General features: G+C 42.1%; 1 protein-coding gene across 2 annotated transcripts in view; it reads right to left on the bottom strand.

The window, feature by feature from the left end:
- The window catches only part of TMTC2 (transmembrane O-mannosyltransferase targeting cadherins 2), a 235,389-nt gene extending 220,703 nt beyond the window's left edge, over positions 1-14,686 (bottom strand). For both annotated transcript variants that reach the window (XM_039704131.1, XM_039704132.1), the window contains exon 1: positions 14,237-14,686. In XM_039704131.1, coding sequence (XP_039560065.1) covers positions 14,237-14,319 — 83 coding nt within the window. In that variant the 5' untranslated portion in view covers positions 14,320-14,686. The remainder of the gene's footprint in view (positions 1-14,236) is intronic.
- Between the last annotated feature and the right edge of the window lie 602 nt (positions 14,687-15,288).

Genomic DNA, 15,288 nt, shown 5'->3' with positions numbered 1-15,288 from the left:
AGACAAGGCATTCGCTGCCATTTTATCTCTTACTAGCATGTCAGACCTACAAAACTATTTGCTTTCTTTTGGATTTTAACTAAGTTAGGACAAAATAAACACATCTTCACTAAAGCAGATTATTAAGTTATATTTATCCTTCTTTTTCAATATTACTAAGCAAGTTATCATCTGCAATCTGCAGGAAATAGTTAACGCATAATTGTCTACACACAAACACTGACTTAGCTTACCAGAAGAGTTCACTTGTACCTTCAAAAAAGAATAAATTTTGGCAGCTACATGAATATCAGATTAATAAGGTGTAGTCTTCTTTCTTTAATTAGAACAGCAGCAATATTCAACCAATCTAAATTGAATTCAATTACATCAAAGTTTAGTCAGTTTCTGAAGCAATGCCTGAAATATAATCTCTGCATTTGGTTCCTCATTCAGTTTTCTTTTATAACATGGATAGTGTTAGCTGACCCAAGGAGCCAATTTCAAACTTTGAAAAGAAAAAAAAGGAAACCCAAATATTGCAAAGTCTGAAGAGATCCTTCACTGCAGAAAGAAAAAATTAAGCAATTCTGATTGCAAAAAAAAAAAAATTCTGATGCAATTCAGAACAATGACTAAAAAAAAATAATTCTCTAAACACAACTTTTTTCTGATTACCATACTACTTACTATATTTATAAGCTCAGAAACTCCCAAGGGCATAACTGGATAATAATTTAATCTCTCTTCTGGAAAAGTCACTGATTGCAGGGCCCATCACTTTATCCACTCCATGACCTGTGCTGCTGGTACAGACGTAACATAGCATGTGAGTACAGATGGGATGAAAAATTATGTGTTTTATTGTGCGTGTGTATGTGTATATACACACATATATAGTTAGATGTACAATTAAGTATATTAAATGCAACCATCCTGTTACGAAAAGGGTTCTTTTGCATTTTACAACACAAAATACACAAGAAGTCTTCCTTAAGCACTTATCCTACAAGTGTGCTCACTTAGTCTTGGCAAAGCACTGATACATAGAATTTCAAATTCATTCTTAGAATTACCACAGTATCTGCTCTTCCTTAACAGGATCAGTCTCTGCTACTTCAGAGACTTTATATAGGATTTAAGTCCAAGAAAAGTGAGGATGGAAAACAAACACTCTCCACTAATACAGCATACAGAAGTACATAAAGTACAACACTGCATCTCTCCATACTCTACACACAGATGTTTGCCCATGATTTCTTATCTTGAAAGAGGTATGCAAAATAAAGTGCTCTCAGTGCCTTTGTTCAAGCAAAAACCTTCAGCCATCACTCCCACTATGCCACACAAAGAACAGCTGTCTTAAATCCTTGACCACACTAAGATCCAGTGCAATTTGTATTTTGAAGCAGAATTGTTTCAGTTCTACTAGGCAAGCAGGAAAAAAAATTGATAAATTATTTTAATCACCCTCATCACTGAAAATTCTCACCCACGTCACTTAGATTTTTCCTTACAGAAATACTTACAGATAGACTGAGGTACAGGCATTAATAAAATAACTCTTTATTCTAGAATCCTGTAATCTTTCCCATACTTATATTTACCTGTGTTTTAGTTCTTTATTTTTATGCTTTAGAGTAATTTTACTTATTCAGAAAAGTGTACCCTAACACTAGAATTTAGTAGTAAGAAACTGAGGTTTAAATCTTTTTGCTGTAAAATAAACTCCTGTGCTCTTTCACATCATTAACGATTAGCAAGCATAGTGTGAGCACAAACTGAAACCCCCTGCCTATACTAAGCTACAACACACAGAACCTCAACAAAATCTATGAATTTCAGTCTGCAAGATGTTCAGAACAAGCCAAGCACAGAGCCAAACTGATAGATTGAAATACCACACACAGCATGTGTTCCTGGCAACTGTGCCTAACAGGGTGGTACCTTGCTCCAAGCTACTGCATCTGAGCCTTTCAAGACATGTATGGTACTTACCACCATGGTACCTGCAGATCTGTACTATCCAAATTTCCTGCTTCAAAAAGCCTTCTTCTCCAACACTACTTTCAAGCAGCACCAAGATCCAGAGCTGCAAAGATGAACAAACTTTTTTTCCTGCACAACTAGTTTATTTCCGTACACATCAAGCCAAGAGCTCAGAATTACAAGAGGGTTAATGCTTATCTTAGTGATATTTGGACAAAATGCTACAGGCATTCCTATACAGTCTGTATTTTCACTAATTTTTCAACAATCTAAAATACCAAATATTATTAATCACTAGTAAGGCAAGCTAGCAGACTAGATATATGGCACACAAATAGATGAAAGTCAATATTCCTTAAGGCCTTTTTTCTTTGTGGGATTCTTTCCTCAAGTCACCACACACTTGCCCAGACCCTAAATGAGGTGGCCCTCAATTGTTCTCGGAGAGGATTGCTCATATTGATTGAAAACAGAACATTTAGGGGAAAAAAAATGAACGAGCTGACTGTCCTCTAGAGAAGCGTTCCCTGAAAATTCTTACAGGTTTACTGATGTTAACATATAAACATCACCTTTTTCATTAATACTCTGGGGTTTTTTTTATCATGTGCTACAAGCAGACTCTAAATTCCAGAAGACCAACTAGCTTCCTTGCTCACTGGACATCTAATCCTTCCTTTTGATTTAACTCTATTAGGCATGAAACTCCAGTTACTCCTCCATCAGGGTAATCCCAGGTTCCACTCAAAACACATACAAACCTACCCATTCAACATTAAACAAAACTGATTCAGTGAGACTCACAGAACTGCAACTTCTGGGAGGGACCTCTGGAGGTCATCTAGTCCAAGACCCACCATACTCCATTCAAATAAAGCAGGTTCACCTGGAGCAGGTTGCACAGAAATGTGTCCAAGTGTGTTTTAATTACCTCCAGAGAAGGAGACTCCACAACTCCTCTTGTCTTTTAATTAAAGCAAGTACAGTGCTACAGCAAAGCACACTCCAGAGAAACCAAAACTGCTCTGGCTGAGCAGCATCTAGACACCTCACAGTTCTTGGTGAAAGAGAAATCATATACAAGTTCTTTTCTTAAAGCCCAAGCCATAATTTCAAAATAGCCAGACACCCTTATGAAAGCTTGAACCATCCAGCACAACAGACAGTGAAAGACGTGACTTCAGCTGCCACAAGTCTGCCATGACAATGAGCAGGAACAGGGAGGAAAGAAGCCAAGCAGTAAGAGACGTAGTGACTTGCAGCATCACTCAGGGCCCGTCCTGACACACAGCCCCAGGCTCATTTGGGTGCAGCAGGCACTCCTCTGAGGCTTCACCTGCCAGCCACACTCCATAAGCCACATCACCACAACCATCTCCATGGCAGGAGCTGCTTTCAACAGCCAGGCAGAGCAGGAATGTGCCTGGCAGCACACAGCAGCACAGGCAGAACTCCAGGTGATCCAGCTTGGCCTTGGCTTTTTTACCATGAGCACAACAACGTGAGGAACCATTTCCTTTGTGGCCTTTCCCCACTGTTAAGTTTTTCATCTTCTGGATAAAAGTATATTTGAGAACTCTCCAGAAGCGTGATGTTTATTAAAGAGAAATACTAACATTTTTAACAAGCCAAGTGATTTACATGCAAGAGATGAGTAATGTACTGTGAAATGGAATAGAACATATAACTACATCTTTTCACAAAAATAGAAAATTTATTCAAGTACACTGGTGTTACAAAGAAGCTACAAAGAACTGCTACAAAATAAGAGCTGCTAGACAAAAATGCCATTTGATTAAATTTTTTCATTATGCTTAGTACTTTTTCTTTCAGCAGGCTTTATTTGTACAGCCATGTAGCATTTAAATTATTTTTTTGGCACTGGAACCTTAATTCAGATCAAAGTGATTTAAAAAACCTAACTTTTCTTCTCCTTTAATTATAAAAATGTAAGACATCAGAAGTTTAATTATAAATAATTGGTTAAAAAAAGGAAACCTTTCTTCTGCAACTAATATTAATTTTGCCAGAGCAACACTCTTTTCTTTCTTAAAGAAAATAAAACCAAAACAAAACAACCCCCACAGACAAAATGACCTTTAAAAGTTTCCTCAAGTACAATTGAAACTGTTTGAAGAAAATGAAACACATACACTTGAAAATTCATGTAATTTATTACAAGAAAATTCTTTTTTACAATTCAAGATTTTGCAGTAAGGAAATACATAGATAGAAGCATACCATACCAAGAAGTATCTTCCCAGGAACTGTACAGTGTTTCTTTTTGGCATGGGAGCTGCAAGGAGGCCTGGAAAGCCAAAGAAAGGATAGCAGAATGGGAGCAACCTTGCTAGAGACTCACAAACCAAACTTCCAAACCAGAAATTATTTCAGAGAGCTGCCCAGGATGACCACCAACTAAATACTGGCACCAGAAAGGTCAGATGGGCCAATACATTTTAGTGACACCTAGAGTGCTGATGTAAAATACAAAATAAGGCTTGTTATGATCCTGCCTCAAATGTCAGTCTAATTTCTTCATCTTCTTATTGAAATATTAAAACAATCAACACTGTTGCTATTACTAAGTAGTAATATCAAATAAATACAGTATCAAATACAAGAGAAGGAATGACAGCACCTTCAGTGTCACATAACTGTTGGAAATGAGAGGATAAAACAAGTCACAATGTTCCTTCAATTTTTCTTTATTTGAAAAGGAAAAAAATTATTTTTAAAAGCATATGAAGCATGAAAAAAAAAGAGTATAGAGCAGAAGGTTCATAACCTACAGAACAACAGCTGCAAGTTCCACCCACAGAGTCACACTCAACACAATATGGGCTCCTACTTCAGTAAGGGAAATCCATAGTGTTATTTGGAGATAGGAAACTTAGGAAAGTTACTCTAATAGCCAGAAGTGACTGCAGGTATCTCATCTGAATTGCCAACTGGATCTAATCCTCTTCTCAAAGTAGTCCAGTACAAGTCCCCTCAAACAAAGGAGCCAGCCAAGCATAACTGATTCTGACCCAGGAAAGCTGACAGGCTGTGAAATGAAACCAAGAAGATTCCAATGTTTCCAAAGTGCTACAATATGCAAAGACTAAAAATACCAACAGGATCAGTTTGCAGAGGAGAAACTACTAAACAACTTATAAGCATTGTGTGCTTCAAAAGGAAGACTTTTAAGTGTATTATTTAACGTGCTCCTTTGCACATTGGGCAGCAAGAACCTCCCATATCTTTTCAAAGGTCCACCACCGAAAGCACACTCTGAAAACACCATCACACTATATACGCACACAAAAGACTTGAACAAGCCAAAGTTAAGGTCACAGAAGTGGCAGACTTCTGAAATTAATCCCCACTTCAAGATTTCATGTGAGACTGAAACAAATCAGTAGTTGACAAAAAAAAAAAATCAAATTATCCTGGATTGAGAATTCCAGTTCTTCCCAGTTTGCCTACAAGATGCTGGTTATCACTTTATAATTCAATTAATAGCATGTTTCAATGCAAAGTGTCTACTACAACCCTGTCACATATATAGGTATTAATACAGTAAAGAACTTCAACTGGACTACTCACAACCTCACTCACAGCAGGTTGAACACTAAGCATGCTACAAAACACCTCTGGGAAACACCCTGGGGTAAAATGCAGGCATAGGAATTACCAAAACATACGCAGTTCCAAAACCAGCCACACACTGAATATTTACAATTTAAATGACAATGGGACAGACCTCTTCTGCCTACTTTCTAGAGGTAACTTCAGCACAAGGCAATCTTTTCCACACAGAAGCTGGTTTCCTCCTGAAGCCTTTAATCTCCTATTGGAATCTGCATGAAGACATATCAAGGGCCTCTTTGATAAATGCATACCGTTTTGTGCTGGTTGGCTGGATTTCAGGGCTTGGTTTTAACTGTGATATTCCACAATAAAGGGCTTGGCTGACCCCCATCTACAGACAGGTTTTTAGTTTCCTTAATTCTTAAAGATTTTTATGATGGACAACATCCAGTGACTCAGGGGTTTTTCCTCTTCCCCCCACTAAGTAACGATGCCATCTTAAAACTGCTTCAAACATCAACTTTAGGAAACTATTTTCCGTGGAAGAGTATTTCTTAGTGCTTTGTTCATACACTGGAACTCCATGACTGCTTTTTTAGTACCAAAGTAAATAGCCATCACCAGCTTCAATAATTGCTGAGAAAACATAAAAGCTATTTTAAAAAGCATCAACTGAGAAATATTCCTGCATAGAAATTGGAGGCTGGATGCTGCAAAGGCACTCCTGATACATCATGACACTGGACACACTCAGCCAAGCACTGCCTCCTGAACAAAAGTACCTGATTCACAGAGAGCCATACAACTTTGAGCTACATTCCCTTGTATCAGAGGGAGAGAAAAATCTTAGAAAAGCAGTTAACTCAAATTACACTTAGAACAGGCAGCCAAGCAATTGGAAACACTATGTACAGAAATGAAATGCTATCTCTAAGTTGGGGCTGCAGATAAACACTTTAGTTAGATATTTGAGAGTGTTCAGAGACTGGTTTCCCACCTAAGCACTGCATGCAGGTCATTCTACAGCAATGATGTGGAAGTGGCACACTGGAGTCTGATTCCTGGGCCCAGCTTCCAATTATTAACTACTATAGGTAAAAAGCCATAGAGGTGAGAAGCGAAGACTGGAGAGAAATCTAGGAAGGGCATTGGCTGCTGTTGAGTAGGTTTGTTTCCATGACAATTTTGGTCACTGAATAGTGACCCTGTTTCAAGAGTTCAAGTCTTTTTTAGGATTTAAGTATGCAAATTACCAAGCTGCATGAAAATAGCATACAGGCACTGGCAGGGACTTCACAGCAATAGTTCTGCTACCAATTACTGCGTTGTTCCCCTGAATGAGAATTGGACTAGCGGACTAAAGCATGTAGGAGCTAAAAATCATACAATCCTCTCGTTAGCAAAATAGCCTAGAGTAACAATAAATTCAGAAACACCCATCCTGGACACGGGATGCTAAATTCAGAAAAACGTGTCCTCCCTTGAAATCCAGGTCAGAGGTCAGGGCAGGGCTTCTGGGGTCTACTGACAAGTTGGTGAATAATAAAAGATTCCACAGACCAGCCCAGTCATCTAGAAGCAATGGTTTGTACCATCATATAGCAAATCCCCGTTCAATCATCTGTCAGTCTCTGGCTTGCCAGGCCAGCTGGGACCAGGAATGCTGCTGGGGCCAATGTGCTTAAATCCTGGAGAGAAGGAAATGATCTGAGGCAGTCAACAGTGACCCCTGTGAATATATTAAGGAGCCTTTGTGGCAGACTAATAGCAAACCTGTCTAGCTCTGTTGGAAGAAAGATGCCATAAAAGGCAGGGTCTCAAATTTTAGCATACAACAGAATTCTGCTATTTAATATAATGATAGTATATATACCCACAGTGTCTTTACAGATTACACTGATTCTTATCAGTTTTTGAAGTATTGATATGGGCCACTTGAATAAACCACTGGACAAAAAAAAATCAGAATAATTAAGATATAAAAGACAAATCTTATGCTGAAAGCACATGATTTCCAATAAAACAAAAAGGAATTAAAAAAATGAAGAAGTAAAGGAAATAAGGGACTGAAGACAGTAAACGAGTACTATTTACCTCCAACTGAAACCTGCCACTGTTTTTTGAAAATTTTGCTTTGAAAACTCATGAAGCCACTAGGACAATGAAGGCTAACAGAGTAATTCACAGTGTCCTAGGAAATACAAGGATTACTATTCAAGGAAACCACTTTTACTTTCTCTCCCTCTCAAGGCTTAAGGAGGCCAGGAATGGCCAGTGAAGCATCATCAAGGAACCCTCCCAAGTTACAGAGGCTGCGTCACAAAATTTTATTGCTTTCAAACAGTTTGATTTACCAATTTAATTCTTCCTTGAAGTAAAATAGAGATTGAGAGATTACTTGATCCTTGGCTGCTGTCCCAGAGATCCAGCTTGTTCCTTTGTTTCACAGTCAGCTGTCATACACAAACAGCAGCAACCCTGTGCTAGCCTGAAGCATCCTCTGAAGACAGAGCCAAGTGCATGTTGCTGCCTTTGGAGATGTCTGTCATAAGCCATTCACAGGTCCACAAAATATTTCAACTGTCCTGAAGTAACAAACTGAGCAGCAGTGTTGACATGTGAAATAATATTTAGGATGCCATTCCAAAGAAACACTTTCCTCTGACTCTTCGAGTTTCATTCACCAGCAGGCTAGCCTTTGGGGGAAAATGGTTTAGTATGGAGCTCTGCAGAGGGTGAAACTGGGAAAGAAATTGCAAAATTTACACCCTCTTACTTAGGAGGGACTGCCTGCACAAAAAAATAACACATCTTAAGTCTGGATGACCATCCTGACACAGGATAAGCACCTGATCTTGCAGATGTGAAATGAAATCCTACTGCCATCCTGACTTAAACAACCTGCCCACAGAAGAAGCTCCCACTCAAAAGGATCATAAGGAGAGTTGATATCATCAGTCACCCCAAGTGGGAAAGCAGAAGTCAAAGGTTACCAAGCCCTAAGCCAAACAAGAGGCTTCAACAATCAAGAGAAATTCCAAAATTTATTTTATGACTTTCAGCATAAGGTTCAGGTCTCCAAATAAAATGCTTCCACCTTTCAAACAACCATTTCAGACAAAAATTAGGGTTAAAAGAACAGAGAAGGAAATGAGCATTTTCAAAAGGTTTCTTTTCCAAAAAGCAGACAGTTATCCCAAAATCTGAGTAAAAACTATAAAATATCCAGAAATATTTTTTTTTTTAAAACGAACATAAAACACTGGCCCAAAGAACAGATTCACTTCTACATAAGTAACAGTAACACTAAGCATCTCTGCCTTCAGATTTAGTCTGTTTCTCCAGCTTTTTTTTTTGAGCCACTCTCTCCACAGGTTGCTAGGAGTCTTGCATCAGTTTCAGCATCAAATATTTCAGCTGAAGAAAGAAACTACATAAACAAACAGCAAAGTCTGATTCAGTCATCTTCACAGAAAAAAAGAGAATAAAAGAAAGAAACAAATCTAGCAGCAAACAACAAGGGAAGGGCAAACTTCCAAATGAGGTAAGCAAAGGAGCTCTAATTCATCACTCTTGCAGCTATCAGATGGTTAACAAATTGAGATGAGATACTTCTGAGCCTTTCAGCAACTTTTGCTCTGGCAAACTTAAAGGATTCAGAAGTGCAGCTGGAATACATATGGGAGATGTTGGAGAAAGTTGATCATTTGAATTTGTAACTCCATTGTGTGCTGGAAGAACTTCCTGCACATGAGGCGCATCCCGTCAGAGATTCAGGGAGACTCTCCATCTGCTAACAGGCATGAATTTATCCTCTGAACCAGCTACCAGAAGTGACATGCTTTATGTTAGTGTTACATATGCAACAAGAATCTTAAAATAAAGCCAGTGGGGATATAATTTCTTTTTTGCTCTCTATAATCTCTATACTACAGCATCTCAAATGGAAAAATACAAAAACCAAAACAAACCACTCACTGATATTTTGATGAAAATAAGATTTCACATTTGGATCAAAGTGTTTCATTCAACATATTTTTTTATGCAGAAACCATTTTGAAATCAAAAGCCAAATACATATTTAGGTTATGTTCAGCACTTTAAAAAGAACTGAATGTTATTGTGTTGAGTTTATCCCATTAGACAATCAGTTACCAGTTCACCTGGTTAATACTCAGCTACAACACAAACTCAACTACAAACCTTTACTACACAGCCTAAGTTACTCAAGCATCTTCTCCAAGTTACCTTTGCTCCTTTATGAATATGTTATAGCTCTTGTTTCATATAAAAATTATCTTTATGGTGGTTTGAAATTAGCATGCAGAAGATAGAACAGAGGGGACAAAGAGAAAACACTAGAGAGAAAGCACACAAGCCCCTGTCTCCCCATCACCAGCCTTGCTCCTGGAATTCAGAAGACTGCAGCTGCCTGTAAACTGGAGCTACTAAAAGCTACTAGAGAGGTGTACTTGGAGGTGAAAAATTGAGACGATGACAAAAAAGGGCAATAAAAATCACAAATGTAAATTAATAATCAAATATACACACACAACAAGGAGACAGATGGCAAGTAATTTTCCCCAGTGCACTTACACTTGTTCTTCTAGTGCACGTATTTGGGTCACTTGCTAGATTAAATCTCATGTGGCAGACCCAACAGAGGTACTGTCAAATGTGCATGGGCTCAGCCTGTTTTAAAATGATGCAAGTCTGACACTACAGGGTGAAAACATTTAACAGGATTTTTTCAACGCAGTCTGGAATATTGCCCAGAGACTTTGAAACAGGGCTGATGGATATTTTCTACCATCAGCAAGGCTGCCCCATTCAGGCCTGCTAAATAAAATGCAGTGCAAGCCAGAGAAAGTTGGTCTGTGCTACCAGATTTCATGGAAGAGCCCTACACAGACAGAGACAAATCTGTATGCATTTTCCAGAACACTGATTTTGACAATGTGTCACTGAGACAATACATCACTCAAGGTTAAAGCTTCCTACCATACTCCCCCTAAAATATGCCTTTCTTCTGAGATTTAGAAGAAAGGACCACCTCAACAGATGAGCTGCTTTTGCCACGTTCACTGTAACAATGCATGACCTTGGATACACAGAGCACTAACTCTTCCCCTCCCCAGCCATAAACTGACAGTGACCTGTCTTAGTCAGCACAAGACACGTGAAGGATGACAGCTTCAGTGCCAGGCATCTGCAGCTCAAATTGGCTGGTGGGCTGGTGTGGCTTAAATGGCAGGCAAAAATGGTCATGCCTATGTGTAAGCCTAATTGTAGCAATGGGTCTCCCTCCTGCAATACTGGTTGATACTAGCATGAAACACAAACTGTGTGTGCAGAGATTAGGGCCCCCCCTTAACCTGGGAAGAAGCTGGGTTTGACAGAGTGCAAGCAGTAATATCTTCAACACATCTGCAGGAATATAAATTGCATTCCTCTCTACCCTGTTACCAGTTTCAAGACGATTTTGTTTAACAATAAATAAACCTTTAGTAACAAGCAATGTGAGCTACTTAAATATTCCCCCCCCCCCTTTCTTCATTTATGTCTTGTTTTGGGATACTACATACCACATTCAGCTTCAAATAAATAAGTAAAAAGAGGGGGAAAATATATCTATTTGCTCACAGCTGAACAAGGAGATTTTGAGCTGGGGAGGTGAAACTCTCAGTAATAATCTACACACGTAACTAGGAAATATCACAGCTGTCTGTAAAAATTACAGTGGCAGGGACAAGGGTGGCAAAAGCTTGTGTTTTCTAGGTCTACATCTACAGAACAAAAAAAAAAACCGGAACACCCAACAACACTGGCCTTTGTGTACAGAAACTGACTAGAAACTGACAAGTGACACATTCATTCAAGGTAATCAATATGTCAACTGCTCAAAAATATTGGGATTGCACTGATTATGTGCAATATATCTGCTTAGCCTAAAGAAACGAGTTAAGCAGGTTAATGACAAAAAGTAAGAGCATGTACATTTGCTCGCTCAACTTCCTCAAGTTTAAAATTCATTCTATTTCAGTTTACGTGGGTAAAGGGTGGGACACAAAATATTGAATCCTTTGGTACAGAGTCAAAGCCCAGACTACAGGCAAGTTTGTTATATCACTGTCCACAGAGTCTTTAGTTTGGTGCCATGCTGCTGCTAAAATATTACATCTTACCATTGGAAAATTGATTTTGCTATAAGAAGTTTTATGATGCCACTTAATCTTGCCCAACCTACATAAAAAAATACAGAAAGCAATTACAGACACCCTTTATGTAGTAAGTTTGATCACTATATTAAAAAGAGAACAGTTGATGCAATTTCAATATAATTGCAAAGGAAGTAGAATAAAAACCATAGCAATATGCTGCCCTACTGAAACAAGACATTGCTGGTTCCCAGCTTTTAAATGCATAATCTTGGTTCAGTTCAAGTTAGTAGCATAATCCATCTCCTACATGGAGGCTGTGTCCTGCAGCTCCAGCATCGACCTCCTTTTCTACTGTTACATTTCAAGCCAGCTCCTGCAGGGCAGCAAGATTCTGTGATTACAGTTAAAAGAATACTTTGGGTCTGAGCCTGCCTCTTTGAATAGATAACCCTTTCTAGTTCAACAATTACTACCACGAAACAACCCTTTCTGCCTTGTCCCTTCCAGTGCTGCAATTGAAAAACATCCTAATTAGATGACCCCACATACGGATATGCCATTAACTGGCTTTTACAGCACTCTAGTCAACGCCTAAATCTTAACTACAATGATGAGAAGTACTTTATTTAGTTAGGAGGTAAACACATGAACAAAGCAATCTTTTAGAACACCTTTCAAACAGTGTGAAATTAGTACTAGCAAAATCTCTGCGTGACTATCTTTTCCACACTTTCAGACACTCAAATACCACTTTTTTCTAACTGCATTAAAGCACACTCAGGCAAGACCAAGAGCAACCTTGACCTCCACATCAACAGCACCAGAAAGTACTTCATACTGCTTTCTATGCCTAGTCCATTTGAACTGGCCTGCAGGACAGCCTTTTAAGCTTCTGCTTAAACAACCCAGTTTTTGCCCAAACATTGCAATATATGCTATGTAGGGTTATGTAAATATTCCACAAGTCCTGCAGTTCTTAACTATAATAAGTGGGTTTAAAATAGCATCACTGTATCAAAATATTCACTACTTCCTATTGATCCAACTCAGACCTCACATCTCAGGGCAACAGCAGACTTTTCTCTATTATTGTTTATGAATAAAGCTTCAAAACTTTCAAATAGGTTTAAGAAAAATCACTTAGAAAATTGGAAGACCCACAGAAACCTAAAACCACTTAATTGCTCACAAGGCTTCAAGTACATGTAAATGACCTGGAGGGCTGAAGCCTGAATTGCCACATTCTGCAGCCAACTCTGTTCTCAACCAGACACCCATACCAGGACTAACACTTGGCATTTGCTTCCAGTATAATAGGCTTAATAGTAGCAAGCCTTGAAAACAGGGGGGAGTATTCTGGAAGCGGTGACAGATCTTAAACGCGGCAGGTGCACTGTAATACCGCTTAAGGAAGGAAAATTCCAAGTTTAGTAACTAATTACTTTAGGACAGGCAGGTTATTTTCCAAGGCAAATGCCTAATCAAAGACGCATCTGACCCTTTTGCATCCCATCAGCGCACCGGGAAGTTCAACTCATCCGGCAAAGATCATCCTGATCAGGCATATCCCTCATCCCACCTCGCCGTGCTTCCTCCCGTTCCCTCCTCTCACACCAAAGGCTCCAAGGCACCAACCCTGCCTGTCAGCTGCTCAGGGAGCTCGCTGGCACCGTGAACCTGAGCCACGCCGTAAGAGCCCCGGCTCACACACCCAGCCAGGGGCACTCCCGCTCCCTCCCCTCGCTCCCTGGCGCACAGGCAGCCCCGCACGCGCGGCCAGCTGCCGGCTCCCGCAGGATTCCAGCCGCGCTGCCGGGACGGGACGAGGCCGGGAGAGCCGCGCCGGGCCCGGCCGAGCCCCCTCCCACCCGGCCCCGGGGCAGACGGTCTCCGGCTCGGAGGAGAGAGGCTGATGAAACGCTGTCAAAGTCAATCCCGGCTCACTTTTTGGATGGTTTAATTCCAATGGAGCATGAATCACCCCAGGACGGTTAATAAGTTTAGCCAGGCGTGCTGTTCTCCCTAACAATACATTATAATTATGCATCTGGTTTAAATGCGACCAGATTAAGTCACCGGAAAAGGCACAAATCGGAATTTCCCCCGACTAAGAACAGCGCCTTTCCGCAGCTCCGGCGGGCAGGTACGGCCAGGAGAGGAGCAGGTGGGCAGCCCCAGCCAGCCCAGCGGCGCTCCCGGCCGGCGGGGCTCCGCTCCCCGCGGCCGCCCAGCGCAGCCCGGCAGCGCACGGCAACTTCCCGCGGGCGCTCGGCCCCGGCGGAGCGGGAGAACGGGACGGGAGGCGGCCGGGCACCCCGCTGACACCAAGCATGAGGGACCAGCCCAGGACATGCCAACTTAGATCGGCAGGTCCCCTCCCGCTGCCTGGGGCTGGAGAGGACCGAGTCCGAGCCGCCAAAGCCCCGGGACCCTCCGGCGCCGCTCCGGGCACCAGGAGGGGGGCGGCCCAAGCTCCGCTCCCGACAGGTGAGCAACCCCCGCCCGCCCAGCCCCGCTGCTCCCCGCCCTACCTGTCATCGTAGCAGAAGTCGGCGCTCAGGGTGTTGAGGTACAGGGCGAGCCCCAGGGCGCTGCTCAACAACTCCGCGATCATCTCTCCGCCTGCCTCCGCCGCCGCCTCTCGCACCGGGGCAGCCTCCTGCCCTGCCCGGCCTCCCGCGCCAGCCCCGCCGCGCCTGCCCCTCGCGCCCCCCGGCACCGCGGGGCGCCGCTCTGCGCTCCGCCGGCGGCCACAGCCTGACGGCGTCCCCCGCTCCGCCGCCCCTACCCCATGGCAGCGGGGCGATCGGCGGCGACGGCGCAGCTGGGCTCAGCGGAACGGGGCTGAGCGGAGCGGGGTGCGGCTTCGGCTCCCGCTTTCCTCCCGCAGCACCCCGGCGCTGCCGTAGCTCCGTTCGCCGCCCGCGCCCCCCTCGCTGCCGAGCCGGGCGCCGCCGCCGAGGCTCTGGGAGCGCCCGCGTGGGCCGTGTCCCGCTGCCAGCTGGGCACGATCAGGGCTTATTTTCCTTCTCCCTTTTCTCCTTTTTCCATTTTCCTGTTCCATTCTGTTTTCTCTTTGACTTTTCTCCCCTTTCTTTTCCCTTTTTCTCTGTTCCCCTTTTCTCTTCTTCCTTTTCCCTTATTTATATTCCTGTTTCCCTTTTTCTCCCTTTTTTTTCTTTTTACACAGCCGTGCTGAAAAGGTCAGATTAGTAGCAAAGAGAATATACCTGTGCTGGGGATGGATGCCAGAGCAGGGGGCTCCACACTTGCCCACACCCTGCTGTTTATCAGTGTGAGCATCCTCAGGGAGCACTTAGCTTGGCTTACAGTTAAGCAAAATCACTGAAACTTGGCAGAGAGGGTCGGAAACAAACACACCCCAAGGCAAGGAGTGCTGCAAGCTGGTGCTCCCTCAGGACATCCCCACACCTGCTGCTCGCGAGAGGAGGCGTGGGTATAGCCAGAGATGTGCACTTTGAGTAGAACAGATAAATAGACTGGAAAGGAAAGCCAGCTGTGGAAAATAATGAAGTGAAACCATCTTCCAGAATTCATGGGATATAGAGGCATGAAGTTATGG

Source organism: Passer montanus, unplaced genomic scaffold (genome assembly GCF_014805655.1).
Source record: "Passer montanus isolate IOZ18808 unplaced genomic scaffold, ASM1480565v1 scaffold17, whole genome shotgun sequence".
Lineage (NCBI taxonomy): Eukaryota > Metazoa > Chordata > Aves > Passeriformes > Passeridae > Passer > Passer montanus.
The sequence above is the reverse complement of the archived record's forward strand: the minus strand, read 5'-3'. Positions and strand labels throughout refer to the sequence as shown.